Source organism: Odontesthes bonariensis, chromosome 14 (genome assembly GCF_027942865.1).
Source record: "Odontesthes bonariensis isolate fOdoBon6 chromosome 14, fOdoBon6.hap1, whole genome shotgun sequence".
NCBI classification, from domain to species: Eukaryota; Metazoa; Chordata; class Actinopteri; order Atheriniformes; family Atherinopsidae; genus Odontesthes; species Odontesthes bonariensis.
The window spans coordinates 18,762,975-18,779,308 of NC_134519.1; the positions used below are offsets into that span (position 1 = coordinate 18,762,975).

General features: G+C 40.9%; 1 protein-coding gene across 1 annotated transcript in view; it reads left to right on the forward strand.

Moving 5' to 3' along the window:
- The first annotated feature begins 626 nt into the window (after window positions 1-626).
- The window catches only part of LOC142399000 (solute carrier family 22 member 23-like), a 32,658-nt gene continuing 16,950 nt past the window's right edge, over window positions 627-16,334 (forward strand). Inside the window, exons 1-3 of the mRNA XM_075483316.1 lie at window positions 627-1,694; window positions 7,746-7,849; window positions 7,939-8,093. Of these exons, the coding sequence (XP_075339431.1) occupies window positions 1,257-1,694; window positions 7,746-7,849; window positions 7,939-8,093 (697 nt within the window). The 5' untranslated portion in view covers window positions 627-1,256. The remainder of the gene's footprint in view (window positions 1,695-7,745; window positions 7,850-7,938; window positions 8,094-16,334) is intronic.

Genomic DNA, 16,334 nt, shown 5'->3' on the forward strand with positions numbered 1-16,334 from the left:
TCAAGCATAGTAGTGGGAGTGACATGGTATTGGGCCTGCTTACATACAATCAGATCGCATTAGTATTTGGAGAGTTCGGGGGAACACCTCAGGTTCTTTGACATGCTCAATGTTGTCCTTCTGCTTGTTACGGGAGTGGTGCTGCCATACTGTATGGCTGTGGGGGGGGGGGGGGGGTGATTGGTCTGTAGAAATGTTTAGGTAGGTGTCAAAGAAAAATTCACACGAGTCCCAGCATGCAGGTTCTCCCAGCAGTGCACTGGATCAGTGTTGCACACTTGTTTTTAATGTTATGGCTGATTGGTGTATTTGCTCACAGAGGAAGATTTCTGGTGTTACCATGAAATAAATTGCCCAGCAAATGTTTATCCGTGCACACCTTTCTTTCTCATTCCATATACTTATTCACTTCTCTATGTATTCAAATGACTGTCATCCACTGTTGCCCTGGCACTATCTTTATTTGCTAAAGAAATGGGCGGGTACATAGTTCCTCCTCCCCTTTCCATACCGTTGACAGGACATCCGCTCAGGATTATAATGTGTTTTTTTTCTGTGTGCGTGTGTCTGTTTGTTTGTTTTTAACAGCCAATAAGTTGCCTATAGGCCGATCTTAGAAATAATATCACTTGCAACTACTGGGATCTTGTGACATTTCTTTCTTATTTTTTTTCTGTTCGAAATCCCTTTGTTGCCATAACTTACTTACATTTTATACTTACATGTCTTCCCTGAAATATTTTGAGTGGAAATAACATTATTCTTCAGTTTTTGACTTTTCATACCACGACACAGAGGGTGGAATCTATTTTCAAGGTGGTTGCCAGAGTAGGTTGCCCTGTTAAGGTAGTCAGCAGCAGTCAGCCTTTCTATTCAGGTGTGTTACCTGTGGCTCCACCTGGAAGCACTTCCGTGGACTCTTCTGCCATATCTGACCCACAGAGACAGGCTACAGTGAATCGGACGATGGAAAACATGGAACAGTTTTCCTAGTCATTGCTTATTTCACTGCAATCCGCCTTTTGTCTCGGAGCTTGTGCCTGCTGTCAGCCCCGAACGGGTTTTTTACTGCCAGACGGACGGAGGGAAGTGCTTCCTGATAATAAGGAGGTGCGTCTTATTTCCATTCTAGTGATTGACTGCGCACGGCTTTCACCGCCGGAGCTGGGGGCATTGACGCATTGTGGAGTCGACAGGGGGTAGCACTGCAACCCCGGCTTCGCTACACATCGGAGGCATCTATCAGCGAAACTGCGATGGCCTTGGTGCAGCTCGAAACGGGGGACCATCAGCCGGAGAACGGCTTCGTGTCCCCCGAAACCACGTCGCCGGGGCTGCTGACACGCATCGACGGCTCAGTTCTGCCATTTCTCGGGGGATTTGGGAAGTACCAGAAACAGCTGATCGTGCTGACATGGATTCCGGCGTTATTTATTGGATTCAGCCAGTACTCTGATAATGTCCTTCTCGCCCAGCCAAACAACACATGTATTCAGCCTTTGGCAAACCTGACTAATCAGAGTGCCGGTTATTCCTCGTTGTTGGAGAGTCCAAAAAACATCAGCGCACGCTCGGCTCCTATTTATATCAATGGAAACCACAGCACGCAAAACGACACGGCCAACATGCAGTGTGAGTGCAGCGAGTGGACGTTCGAGCTGCACTCGGGACTTGTGCAGAACGTGGTTACAAAGGTAAGATCACAAGGATGGGGATCCTCTACATGGTGTTATTGTTGTGCATCGGCGAAATCTAATAAGAATTTCTCCTCATAAGGTCGATTTATAGGATCGCCAGAGAGATCCAAATTATTGCACTTTTACTCTGGTCATTAAAAAGACTTCGGCTGTCGCCGCCAAGCTCAAGTAGTCCTCTTTATCAGCTTTCGTGTGGTGGCTGTGGTTACAGCTCCATTATGGCGCTCATTTCTCCACATCTCGCCGTGCAGAGAGCCTCTTATTTCAAATCTGTTGGGATTTACGCAGGTTCTTGGTGGAGGCCGAAGTAGTAGGACCCCATAAATGAAAGCGTGACATTGAGTCACCCCAGCACCTGACGCAGAGATGTAGAAGCCAGCATTGGCATATTAAGCAAAACCGCGAGGGCTCGTGGAATTCACCGGCTGTCCTGATGGGAACAATTGACACGGAGCCTTTGATTTGGAGCAAAGGTCATGAGTGTGCTCTCTAGAATAATGCAACTCCATCCCTCGCCAAACATCACCCGCCCCACCTCTACCCTAATCAAACACTGATGAGATATTCTTACAGCATTCAGAGCTGATGGCTACTTTTAGTCTGTCAGCAGTGGTGTCTTTACGTTTACGTTAAGATACTGCGCAGCTTGTGCCTTTATTCATTGTTATAGACTGTGAGCTGAAGGGGTGTGTGTGTGTGTGTGTGTGTGTGTGTGTGTGTGTGTGTGTGTGTGTGTGTGTGTGTGTGTGTGTGTGTGTGTGTGTGTGGGGGGGGGGTATGAAAACATTACGATATCAGAATACTAAATAAAATGTAATTATTAGCACTCGAAAGTTCTTATATTCAAATTGTAAAGCACGATTGAGAACGAGAAACGATCAATACATTTCCATAAAGAAAAAGTGTAAATATTGATTAACACTCACACACATACAGAGCATTGTAAATGGCATTTTAATCTGCAGCAGCCTACACCTCTTAACAGGTTGGCACGCATGTCATAATGAGATTCAATATCTCTTAAGAGTTTGATTTGAGGCTGGGTTTGTTTTACTCTGCTTTACGGGGGGGGGGGGGGAGAGAGAGACTTGCATCCAGTGTGATGCCAACAGTCCATCTGCTTGTAACTGATAATGTCCCCCTTGAAATAAAGCAAATAAAATGCCCCTGTGGCATTTTAACTTTGCCATGAGCTGAGGCACAGTTTAATAGTTTAATACCTGATTTCATTTATCATCCATTGGGTATTTTGTGAAGCTGGGGTTGCATTAAAGGTCAGGGTGATAAACTGTTTTACAAACATTGGCTTAAATACTCCTAAATTGCAGCTGATTATGAAGTCATATGTGAGGAACTCTAACTGGGTGGATCAGTATTCTTAGCAGCCAGTTCTCTCATGGTTTAAAACAAAAACAAGTGTTCCATAATAAGGCTGATGTATGGAAACAGTGCTGACTCTACTGGTATGCTGGCATTGTAACTTGTAGCTATTAAAGTTTGTGTTGCCTTTGCACACATGCTGAGAATGTCATGTTGATACTACCACCATGGCAGATCAGTGATGGGTCTTAGCAGTTGGTTCAATTGTGTGACACTGCTCATTATTCCTGACCCATGGCATCTCTATTCTAACAAGGTTACTGTCAGGAGAAACTGAATCGGATAACATGCAGAAGAAGCGTCCTAATTGAAACAGAACTGACAAGCGCACTTGTCACTGGCCCTGCCTGTTTTGACAACCAGCCCCTCTTTCTTCCAAGACCCCGTTTTCTGAACACAGTGCAGGAACAAGGTTGTGACACTAAAGCAGGAAGTGATGACCTAGCATTTCTCCCTGTGTTTGGATTGCATAGACATAACTGCACATGACTGAGCTCAGTTATCCGTGACACTCGATCCCTAAAAAGCAAAGCAGAGCTCCAACTTCTTCAAAATACACCAACACATTCAGACCCTGTACCACTGTGTTGATACATCTCTATCAAATTAGGTCAGCATGGAACTACTGATAGATGTTTTCACTCTCTGCCACATGGTTAGTAGGAAAACCTCTCTGCTCCTCCTCCTCTTTTCTCAGTGACACAGAAACATTGTTTGGATGATGACAACAGAAGCTGAAGTGGTGGTGAAGGATCCAAAGTGGTTAATGTGGAGACCCATCCTAATTGAGTCAAAGCAGTCCTTAGGGTCCCTGTTAATTGAGCTGAGCCTTAGAAATTAGAATGTATCATTACTCAGAGACGGAGTCTCTGTGCAACCTACCTGCTCAGTTCCTATTCAGATGGGCAACAGCTTTCCTGAAATAGTGGCCTGAGAACCTCTTCAAAGCACAGATTAATCTCTTTAGTGATTCTTTATGAAGTGTTTGTATGACAAAAGGATGCGCTTGCAGTTAAAGACCCAATGGTCTTTTTAAACTCTCTTTATGATTCTCCTCTTATGATGATTCGCTGACGTTAAGACAACATAACTGACAAATTAAGACATAGAATCAATTTGGTTCAGTTTTTAAATGTATGTACATTTAGAAAGGAAAATGTCAGATATTCATAAAGCATCAGCAATTTCTGCACACTAGGATGTGTTTTTGAATAATGAATAGCTTGAATTAATTATTAATTAAAAATAATTCTGATTTAATTTTTATACTGATTACCGAGCTGAAACACTTAGGCAATTAAGGTGATATATGGAATTATAATCAGCAGCAATGTAGTAATTTCAAAGGAAAAGTTGACCAAATTTTAGAATACAGCATGCATGTTTGAGGGATTCGGTTCTTGTCATATAGTGTAGCAATCCTCATATATTTGCCAAATTTAACATTTTAAGATGATAGATTAAAGATGATATATATTTTCTAAGTTGTTTTTACACTTTACTGAAACTACAAATAATTTGAATCGGGTCAAATAATTGAGAATATTGAAATATATGTGTTTGTCAGGCATGTTAATCTTATGTTTCCCATGAAAGGGCAAAGGTGGATATGTTGTCAGAGAACATTGGTGGGTACACCCAGCCCCAGTATCACAGTACATGAGGCTGCACACCCATAGATCTGAAAGATGATACCGTAGCTGAACACCCTTGCAGGCCTCACTGCTATGTGTCCCTTATACTGTTTACCCAGCTGTTTGACTCCTTCCACAGACCCTGGATCAGTGTGGGACTCTTTTGATTCGCTCTCAGCTGTCGAAAGGTGATGACCCCACTGTAGATACCCAGTCAACACACAGTGACAGCCTCTCACAGCGTCAGCTGGGAGGAAAAGGCGCTTGTGTGACTAGAAGATAAAACTCTGTTGAGGCTCTGTGAGTGTGTGTGAGAAGAGTGTGTGCTGCTAGCTTTTTTTCAGATAAGTGCTGTTTTGTAACGGGCCTTCATTGACATTGTGGGGTGTCCGACCCTTGGTCATGCTTTACGGCTGTTTTTTGAATGGTATTATGGAATTTGGATTGTGTTTGTGGGTTGTCGTTTCACATCAAGTCTTTTTGGTGATAAAGATGTGTTGTTATGCTTAACTGTCATGAACAGGGGGGGCTATGAATAATAGACCAGTAGACAAGGGTTTCTTGTTTCACCATCTGTGACTGCTGATAGCAGGAAAATATAACTGCCATCAGCCAACCTTTCAAATACACGTGATAGTTTGTGTTTTGTTAAGTTTTGAATTCTTACTGCCACAAAAGTGAAATTAAGTTTGCGTTTGTCTAGTATCGACTGAGAACTTTGTTTTCGTTCACTCTTAACGGTACATTGTTATCTTTCTGTACCCTAACATATGCTACCAACACATCAAAGGATTCCAACCCCTCGATGATGGCGAGGCAGCTGGGCTAAAACTTAGACTTGAAAAGCAGACGGGAGTCGGATAACCTCGGTGACGGTCTGTTGCTAGGCAGTAACTATGCAGCAGTCTCTCAGTGTGTTTTCTGCCTTTTCCTTACAACTGCTTTTAAGCATCTCCTATCTCCCACTGTCTTTTCAGCCTGTCGTCCATTCCATATTTCTGATTTTTATTCTTCTCTTTCCCCCATATCTTTTGTGCATTCTGTTGCTACGTTCTGCAGAGCCTTTATTTTCTCCTTCTTCTTGTCCTCCCCCCGTCTACTTCCCTCCCTCCAGGCCTGTTCCCTTTCCCTTGAAACCTCCACCCACCACTTTATAGTTCAACGAGTACAGAAATGTGCAGCTGTGGCTGAGAGCATCTTCATTTGAGCCTAAATGGCGTAGACAGATCATTGGTGGTCAGTCATTTGAGAGAGGTCAACAAACTCAAGAATTTGACTGATTTTCTTTCGGTCCCTCATTGTTCCCTCATTTTCTGTCCGTTAAAAGATTCATATACATCTAACCCGACTCCAGACACACTTCTATTCATTACTCTCAAATGAGCAATACAATGGAAACAGACCAAGTGTCAGAAATGATGGGAGCAGAACTGACAGGCTGAATAGATTTGACTCAAGCTGGCATTGAATCCAAGTTTCAGAGACAGGATTTCTCTTTATATATTTATATTTTTCTGAAGTCTTTCAAGTTTTATATTTTAGACTGTATGGATGCCCTGTTGTGTTGTCCTGGAGACAGACATGGTTGACAGTACATGTTAATTGGCTGATGCTTCTAAACAAAGCTCATTAATGAAGCTTTGCAATAAAAATAAAAAAAAAGCACCGTGCTCCGCTAAACTGCTGACACATTTAGATATCTTGTAACTCTTGTGAGATGTTGGTGCACTATGTGTGACATGTGATTTGGGAATGCTGATGTTGCTGTTTTTACATGACTGGTCATCTGTGTGCTGCCACTAGCACATGTCCATTCTGCACAGTCGCCAAACGTCCAGACATGCAGTTCCAGTCTATGTGTAATCACAGGCCAAGAGTTCCATATCAGTGTTTTTATAGATTTGTCTCAGTCTCAGAGGAGAGTAGCTTCTGTTTTTTGGGCAATCTCGTCTGTCCTGTGATTACGCAACGGGAACTTGTTTTCTTCTGTCTTTTTTCTCTGGTGACATCGATACTGAAACCATGAATGAGTGGCATGTGTGGATCATGTGATGGCTGGGTGGCTCTGAGTAATCGTGGATCGTTCCATTCTCTACAGGTCACTCACTATGGCTAGAAGGTCATGAAAGGTTGGAGCTCCTCAGAGAGTTCAGTATACATGATCTGTTTATGCATTTGTTTACAGTGAGAGGGTGTGGTTATGGGCTAGATTTGAAATCATGGTTGAGCAGCCTCACATGCACTCTGCACCTGCTGTGGCCACAACGCCCCTATTTGCTCCTTAATGTTGCTCCTTTTGGTGAAAGTGAGATGGGAATCAAATGATGTCACAAAAATCCCCAATACACATCTGTTCCTCTCCAAAATTCATCTGGTTCTCTCTGAATAATCTGGCCAACGATGTCTATGGTAGTCCAAGCTGCAAGTTGAAGAATAATATTTTCAGTATTCAGTTTCCTTCTTTGAGAAATTCACCTTCACAACTCTGTTTGTGTCCAGCATTTCTCTACAGTCATTACTTGTGTCCATCATGAAGTCTTTTTGTCAAAACTTGTTTCACTAGTGCTGGAAAAATAAAGTGTGTGTGTGTGTGTGTGTGTCATGCAAAGACAGCCACCAACTACATCGTTAGCACTCTAGGAATAACTCATGTTGAGGGGTACTGTGGGAAAAAGAGAACAAGTGCTCTGTCATGTACTATGTTGACACTGTCAAGGAGCAAAAATAAATAATACGATAGGCAAATGTTTACTGATGTCATCTCTTCCATGATTACTGGCATGAATAGTGCATGCTATCCCTGATGTTGATTTCCAAAGGCTAAATGCCACCAAACTTTAGGATGCGTGTCACTCTTTTGGATGACATGATGAACTTTTTTAAGAAAATAGATATTTTTTTAAGAAAATATTGCTCTATGATAGATACAACTTAGAATGTTTGAGATATAAAAGCACTGTCCTCAAAAAAAATCTTTTAATATCCCACCTTTGCATGATTTAAACCAGCTTAATTTTCTTGTTTTTCTCAACAGTGGAGTCTGGTGTGTGACTCGGCATGGAAAGTCCACATTGCAAAGTTCTCTCTGTTGGTGGGATCAATCTTTGGCTACCTGGTGTTTGGCATACTTGCAGACTGGTAAGATTTTTGCACCAACCATTACAGACAGATCATTAGGACATGTTTTCTACATTACAAGTCATTTTCATTTTCATGTTACTCTGTAGGTTTGGCCGACACCCAGTCCTGATCATATCGGTGCTGTTCATGCTGGTGTTTGGTCTGACTGTAGCTTTCTCCGTCAACGTCCCCATGTTCAGTACCTTGCGTTTCTTTGAGGGCTTCTGCCTGGCAGGGATCACCTTATCTCTCTACGTCCTCAGTAAGTAACTCAGTCGCTCAACTAAATGCACCAAAGGAGGTTTGGTTGAAAAAGTTCCCTCTCAGTTACGGCTAGTTTTAGTTCTTTGGTTGCCTTTTTGTGGCAGCTTTTGCCTGTAACTATGCTAATTATTTAGCTGTGAGTTGGTTAAAAGTCCCAGCTTTTAGCTGACTTATGTTAACCCAAGATTGTACATAAAAGATGGAGAAAGCTACCACGAAGGCATCTACTGGTTTGTGAACCACTATTTTTATTTTTATTTTCAAGCCTTGTGTAGCTGTTGCCATCTCGCTTTTAAATACAGAAGTTAGCCCAGGCTAATACATTTTCACATATGACTATAATATTAATTAGGCTGATCATTGCCTTGCCTTTACCATCACACTCACTCCTAGGGACAATTTAGAGTCGCCAATTAACCTGACATACATGTTTTGGGGCGGTGGGAGTTGGCCGGACTACCAGGAGAGAATCCATGCATATACGGGGAGAACATGCAAACTCCACACAGAAAGGCCCCCAGCCGGGATTTGAGCAAGGAACCCTCTTGTTTTGAGGTGATGATGCTAACCACCACACCTTTGTGCATCCCTTTACCTAATTATATAAAATTATATTACGTTAAAGTCTGGTTAGATAAACAACCAGAGAATGATAAACTAGGAAACAAAATGGCCTTGATTACATCATTTGGGTGCATAAATTAGTCATTTGTGGACTTCATATTGGCTCCATATTATTTTGCCTAATGATAATCTAGAGTGTGTCCTCTGTGATCTTTGCTGACGAACTTGGCCTTTTATAAAAAAAAAAAAAAATTGACATTTCGCCTAAGGCACTCAAGGTACGAATTTAACTCTATACCAACGCAGTACAAAAATAGAAAAATAGAAATAAATATAGAAAACAAAGACCTGTTCCATCGAAGGAAGATATGATGGAAAATTGCTCACTTTTCCTGCTTGTTTTTTCCCCTGTTGGTCAAACTGGTTTGTTTGGCTCCTTTTCTTGGAAGTAGGAGCAGCTCATGTTGTACTTTTGAGTTCAATGTTTTTTGTATGGATGAGTGCTTGTATTATCTCTGTATAATATTGATAACACGTATTGTTACACAGTGATGAAATTCTAATCTAAACATTTAAATTTTGATTGAAAAACTGATTATACTACACTAAACGTGTTGCTGCACTGTATCTTGCATACCTGAAAATATGGGTATGTATACATTTTCTTTTAAATAATTATTTCAATATTAATCATGCCCATACTGTCGTCTCTTAATACCTTATGCTCTCCCACTGAACCCGATGGAGCGAACCAAAAAGCTATTCAACTTTCATTTTTGTCTCCAGTTGAAGGAAGCATTCAGCTTCAAGAGGAGTAATTGTGTTGCAGTGACCTCTGAACACTTATTAAGCTTGAATGTCTGTGTTGGGATATATTGTCATTACTGCAGAACTACCAGTCAGCTTACGCTTTAATTGAACTCTTTTATTTTCATTTAGGTGCAGCAGCACGTGTCTCTTACTGAAATGTTAATCTGCATTAGTGCTATCAATAATCCGACAATAATATCTATGACCGAAGGAGATGGCGTGGGAGTGATAACTTGAAGTGGTAACCCCGTCACTGCAAAAAGAGTGTGTGGGAGGATTAAGCCTCTGTTTATGTGACCTTCTCTCTGACAGAAAAGGTTTGAATGATATGTTCGACGCACTGTTGGGCTATAATGTGAGGGAAGGGACTTGCTCACTGCACCCTGATCATTTCCATTGCAGTTGAGGAACATTCTGGTCTCGGCTATGGATTCTTAAAAGCCTTTGTAGCCCCAGCAACTATTGTTTGAAGAGGGAGATTGGTGAAGGGAGGAAGGGAGGGAGCAAGGACAATATGATGAAGCAAGGGCCCCCAGTGTCCTTGTCCTTCTAATTTACTCCTCACTGTACACCTTGAAAAGCTTTACCACTCCCCTAAAATAGAAAGACTGTTCACGACTGCTCTCTGGACAAAAGAGCGAGGGTGCAACAGACGGAGGTAAATGGGTGGAATTTAACTGTATGGCTTGGCGTTCTATCAAATTTAACTTGACATCTGCATCCATTGTTTTCACATTGGACCAGAGTTTATGGTTGAATGAATCGGTGGCGCTCACCATGGTGCTTGGAACCCAGGAGATGACGGGGTTTTGTAGAGTCGCCACATTTCTACCAGCTTGAACAGCTTGACAATTTTTGACAAAATCTAGTCAAATGTAGTAACCCTTAGATTGTGAGAGTAGGACAAAAATAAAAGATACATCAGCAGTCTATTGAGTTTTGAAGGCTTAATATTGTACACTTCAGACTTGTTCCAAAATGTCTTAGTTCATACATCTGAATAGGTTTATCTTGACATACAGAAATGTGCCCATTCAAGGCATCGCCAATTGTACAATACATGTCAATTTTTTTCAACACGTTACCATATAAAGGAGATAGGAATACAATAAAGATAGACGTGTATGACAACAGCATCTGACTATTCCAGTGAATAGAAAGGGAATACTTTTTCCTTCAAATGATTTGTAGCAGGACTACATTCCAAACTCCAAACTTTGTGTCTTAGTATGTAAATAGCTGTCCGTCAGGGTGAAAATGGTTTCCATTCATATTCCATCAGTCTTATTTCTTTCACTTATCTTTAAGTTCTTTTGTGTTGTTCCACCATCTCTCCTCTTCCCTAACTTTATTGTTATTATTATTATTATTATGTTTTTTACAATTGGCACTCATTTATATTGTCTGCATTCTACGAAGCTACATTGTGCTGACTGGAAAGCAAATGTAATGGTCACAAATTTTCTGTAGTTTTAGAAAACTATACTGTAACTTTAGTGTGTTCCAACTTCCACTTGAAAACCCAGAATTTGTTAGGCCTGCTTAAAGCACCATCATCATGACTCCGCAGCCTGGTTAGATAACCCTTGTTGATCCCTTTACATCAACAGTAATGAGGTATTTTTACTGTTTCTTGCTGCAAATGATAATTATAAACCAGAAAAGTTCCTCTTTTGTAAGTAAAAAGGAACAGTGATACATGTTTCCTCCTTGCTGTTGTCACAGTGTTTCCCATTTCAGGCATTATATATTCATAAAATAATAATAAAACTAATTTCCCCACATAAGCCGCTTCATTGCTTTTGGCTAAACAGCTTATGACTCTTCATAAGTTATAACTCTGTCCATGTGCCACTGCATTGGATCTCCCCCCCCAGAGCTGCATCACAGCACACTCAAAGTAAGCTGGCTTTGTTGGTTAGGTGCATATTTGAGGTTTTGTGTTGGCATATAGTCACCCTTATTTCCATCCATGTGTGGCCTCTTGTCACATGATATTTGCCCTGTAGCCTCTTTGTATTGACAAAACTGCACTTGAGCTTCTCCTAGAACACAGAAACGCAGACATTTAACAACACCTTTCTGGAAAGAGTCCTTGTGTTATGACATTTTACTGCATTGACGTGAAAGTGGGCCACATGTGAAGAGTTCAGGAGAGGCTTTTTCATATTTCATATTCATTGCAGTCTTGACGCTCATTCTGTCATATGACATGTGATGCTATAAACCACATGACCTTCTTTTGTGGCTTGCTTTGTTTGCCACTGCTTACAGTAGAAAGCCAGAGCCAAATCCCAGCTTCAGCTGTGTTTGCGCCCGAGACATTATACTAATCTCCTCTTTCTTATCAATCCGTGTTCAATTAACTCTTATTACAGGCATTCGGAAGGCTGGGCACTATTGTTTCAACATTATTTCAACCCAGAAAGTAACAATATAATGGTGGCAATCTTTCTTATTGTTTTGAATGGCAGTTTTAGTCTAAAGTTTGGTGATTTACAAGGTAGGAGGCAGCACTTTCCTGAACACCTGTACATCATGTATTTTAGTCCTGAAGGCATCAATCACGAAATCCACTGAATCTTCAGGATATGGGTGAGTCTCCTTTAAGGTTTTGGAGCAATTTGGTGGAACTGCTATATCCGCTCCCCCAGAATGACCGGTCAAAGGCAAGCCTCACTATGCAAGACTCAAGTGACTGATGTGGTGTGACATCTCACTGCTCCTGATGCTAACTGCCACTCAGAGAGACAGAAAAAATTAGAGTTTATGGCTGGGTAGTTCCAGACAAGGAGAGAATGTGAACTGTCAACATATAAGTAAAAAGAGAAAAAGTAAGATATTTGTTGGGTAAGATTGCTTAACTAATAGGCAAAATACCAACACAACAAGGAGAGATCAGGTGTTTCTGTATATTAGCAGTTAGCCCTGTTGTGTTTACACCATGAACATGCCTGTATAACTGATATAGAGTATGTTGGCTCCCAAGTATAGCAGCAGAATAGCAAAGCCGATAGCTATAGAAAGTCATATGATGCGTTTCTATTTATACCTTAGTGCCCCATCATTGTAGGCTAGGCTTTTTAGCATCACAGCACAGGCTATAGTGTCTGTAGTTCAGCATCGTGGGGGTGCCCACTAATGCATTTCAACAGTAAACACCCATCACCTCTCTAACCCCTGGCCCAAAGCCCCCCCCCCAAACAAACACACACACACACAACGCTTCAGCCAGCTGAGTCATGCTAGCTGGCTGCACGAGGTGTTTGTATGAGAAATTTGTGATCAGCTCGAGACACAGTGATTGTGTTCACTGCGGGTGGCAGATGTCCAGATCCCCTGTGATTGTGTGAAAGGGTTGTGGGTTAAAGAGTAGTTTATCTGTTTGGCCTAATCTTTTACACCCTACAGCCAAAATGTCCCGGTTTAAATGGTTAGTTATTAAAAGACAGGCTGTTTTTTTGACTGTGATACAGTGATAAGGCAAATTTCTCTGAATTAATTTGAAGTGGAGTTTTCTGTGTTTGAATCAGAGGTGGCATGCCTCTACATGTCCTGGGCGTGTGTGTTACAGAGGCCTCATGAAATGAGATGCATAGAGGAAGAGAAAACGCAGGTAGATTAAGAATCAAGACTGACAAACCACATGGTTGCGTCAGAGTGGCTGTATGACTTTTCTGTCTGCAGCATTTGACAAAAATGGCCAGGACTGCTCTGGATCATTGCATCCAGAGCACAAAAAAAAAAAAAATCTCATAATCAGACGCTTTGGTGTATCAACTAGCTGTTGGGGGACAGGCCTCCTCAGGGTGCCCTTGTGGGAGGTTCAGTGAGCAGAAGTGATGGTATATAAGATGTAATAAAACATGTATCCAAAGGAGATTGTGTATAATAGCCTAAATGTGTGCAACTTTGTCAAAAAGATACTGTTGTTTAGGGTGATTTTCTTTTTATGTGTTTTCTTAATTTATATGAAATAGCTAAATATGGCTGTATTTGTCTAATTGTGTATGTATATGGAATCCAGTAACATAATCATGATCCCATAGGCATCTAGGAAATGAAGTAGGCAAATTAACTAAAGCGATGTGAGAGAACGTCCTTGAGGATTAGAATTTCTCAAAATCAAGGATTAGGATATCTGAACATAATAGTGTAAGAAATGGAGATGAGAGATCCTCTATTGCCAGACAGGCTATATTTTGTCTGAACACAGAGCTGCAGGAGGCTGTTGGCTAATTGCACAAATGAAATTGAAGTGAGAGACTGTATAGTTTGTTTTTATCGGGGAAAGCTATGGGCAGGGCACGAGTTATAGCTTAAATTAAACAGTAAGTATTTGGTAGAATATTGTTGCCAAACTGGATTTCTATGATAAAGCTTTATAGGATATCCATTGTGCTGTTTTTCTTGTGCTGAGTGTTTGAGATCCCAATAAAGTAATCAGATGTCTGAACAGAAGACGGGCCTCACTAGGTTACACAAGAACAAACGCAATGCTGCAAGATTACAGTAATTAACTAGTTTCCAACATAGATGGATGTGGAAAAACCTCACCTTTTAGTACGCACCGCAAACTTCCAACAATGAACTGAAATGAGCTGTGGTTTGGTACTGAGTCCGAGCTAAAATTCCCTATTCATATTGTCCCTAGTGGCCGCCGTTTTGTCTAGTTAATATTTCCAGATAATGTCTGTGTAGTTGGGTTCCCAGGATGGAATAGATTAGGTAAGGGAGGGTAGATGAAAGAGAAAGGAATGGTAGATGGCCCATGTTAGCAAGTGTGGCTACTTCTTTGTATATATGTGTCTACATATTGCTGTCGACACGCCTAGAGACTCATGTTGTTTGGATAGTGTTTGCTGTTCCTCCTTTTGTGCAAATACTTTGCGTGTGGATAGATTATTTACAGAGGTGTGGATGAAAAACTACATTTTACGAGAGAGTCGGGAAAGGAAAGCACATATCCATTAGCAGAGTAAAGTCACAGTTGAAGCGCTTGTAAGTTGTGATTTAGCTGCTTTTTATACTAGTGTGCTAATTATTAGCCTTAGTTTAGCAAGGTGTATGTGTATGATGATGTATGTTGGCAGTTTTGTTCTCTTGCAATGGTTCAGAATGAATTTGAAGCATCTCATGGGATACACGTCATCTGTTGTATATTTATGGAGCATAAATGAACCACCAAAAGAATTTTTATAATTCTAATGAAAAATACTGAGGCAGAAGTAAAAGAAATTCCTAAAAGCAAAACGAGTCAATGGTCTGCTGTATACAGCACATATCGGTATCATAGACACTGTGATTTTACTCTATATAAAGCATGTCACTGTAAAATAACTTCTGTACAGTTAATTTTATGCAGTTTTCACAGAGTAAGCCCAAAAACTTTGTCTAGCTCTTGGAAAATAGAGCACATTAAAAAAGGTTAATGCATTTTCACTATTGTAGAACTCTCACTCAATGTGCAAATCAAAAAACAAAATGTTTGGTAGTTTGTTATACATTTACATTGAGTTTTTTTTTTATTTTCTTTCTTTTTTTTTGTATTGTCAAGTATGTACCCCAGCTGTCTGTGTATATTACCTTCCTTCTCACAGTGGAGCTATGCTCCTCTATTCAGACAGGATGATGGGTCATGCACACTTCCCGCTGCAGCTCTGTGCTGTGTTTTGTCAGGTTAGCCAGGCCAGGACGGCCTTTTCTTCCTCACTGTTAGCTGTAATGAGGTACTTTCTCTCAGTAGTGCCCTCCACTTACCTCAGGCATTAATCTCTCTGCACACAGATGAGGCTCTAGGAGCAGTGCAGAAAAATAGGAGCTCTGTATAGTTATCTGCTTAGATGGTTCCTGTGTGTGAATGTTACATACTTGTTTATTGGAGCAGTCTGACAGACAGGCTTTGTGGGTATGGTGTGTATGCTGATGGATGTCACTGAATCTGGCCTTACCCAAGTTAATTTAATTCTGATAAAACTTTTGATTTACTCTGTGTGTTATGACTGACTGTAATGAATGAAGACAGGAGCACAACATCTATATAGGCAGGATGGGAGGTGGACTGCAGGTCGTGTAGAAAACACAATGGCAAGCCAAGTATTTTCCATGAGACATAGGTTGAACCGTCATTCTTCCCCACAATCCGCTCCAGCTGTCTGCTCATAAGTGGGTTAAGGTGCACACTGTCTTTTTTTTTTTTTTTCACTCTGAGCAGGGTTAAAGTTCCCTTTAGTGCAGAGCATGCTTATTTTTTTTTTTTTGTTGCTCAGCAAACTTCCTCTGTCTAAAAGTTACTTTACACGTGTTCGATTAGAAGGTTTCTACATTTGGGATTTTTAGGAGACCTCTTCATTTTTAAAAGAAGACTGTGTGTGTGTATTTGGGCCAGAGGGCTTTTTAAAAAAACAATTTTAATTTAATTTTTTTAACCCTTCTGTTATGCGAATCATATTGCATGACATAACCTCAAGGTATATCACACTACAAATTCTGAGTAAAGTCCAGTGATAAAGTAAATCAGCTTAGACATTCTTGCACTTTCTTCTGATGTGTTAATAAAAAAGAATACTATTTCAGTTCTTCTTCTGTCTGATCATGGTGTTTGTTTCTTTGGTCAACCCAATTGTCAGCTCAGCTGATGATCAGTCACTCTATGCCCAGAGAGCATTTTCCTGAGACCTTGTTATGTGCTGATCTTTCTGTGTAGGAGGAAGGTTAAGCAAGTGGCGGACTGCTGGGAGTTGGGGTTTACAAACGCACTCGCACTTAAACATTATCAAGAGAAAATACTCCACTGGTGGGGCTTTACTGATTGATTGCTGAGAGTTTTTGCATGCATAGATCAAAGGAAAGTGCTTGTGGCTAG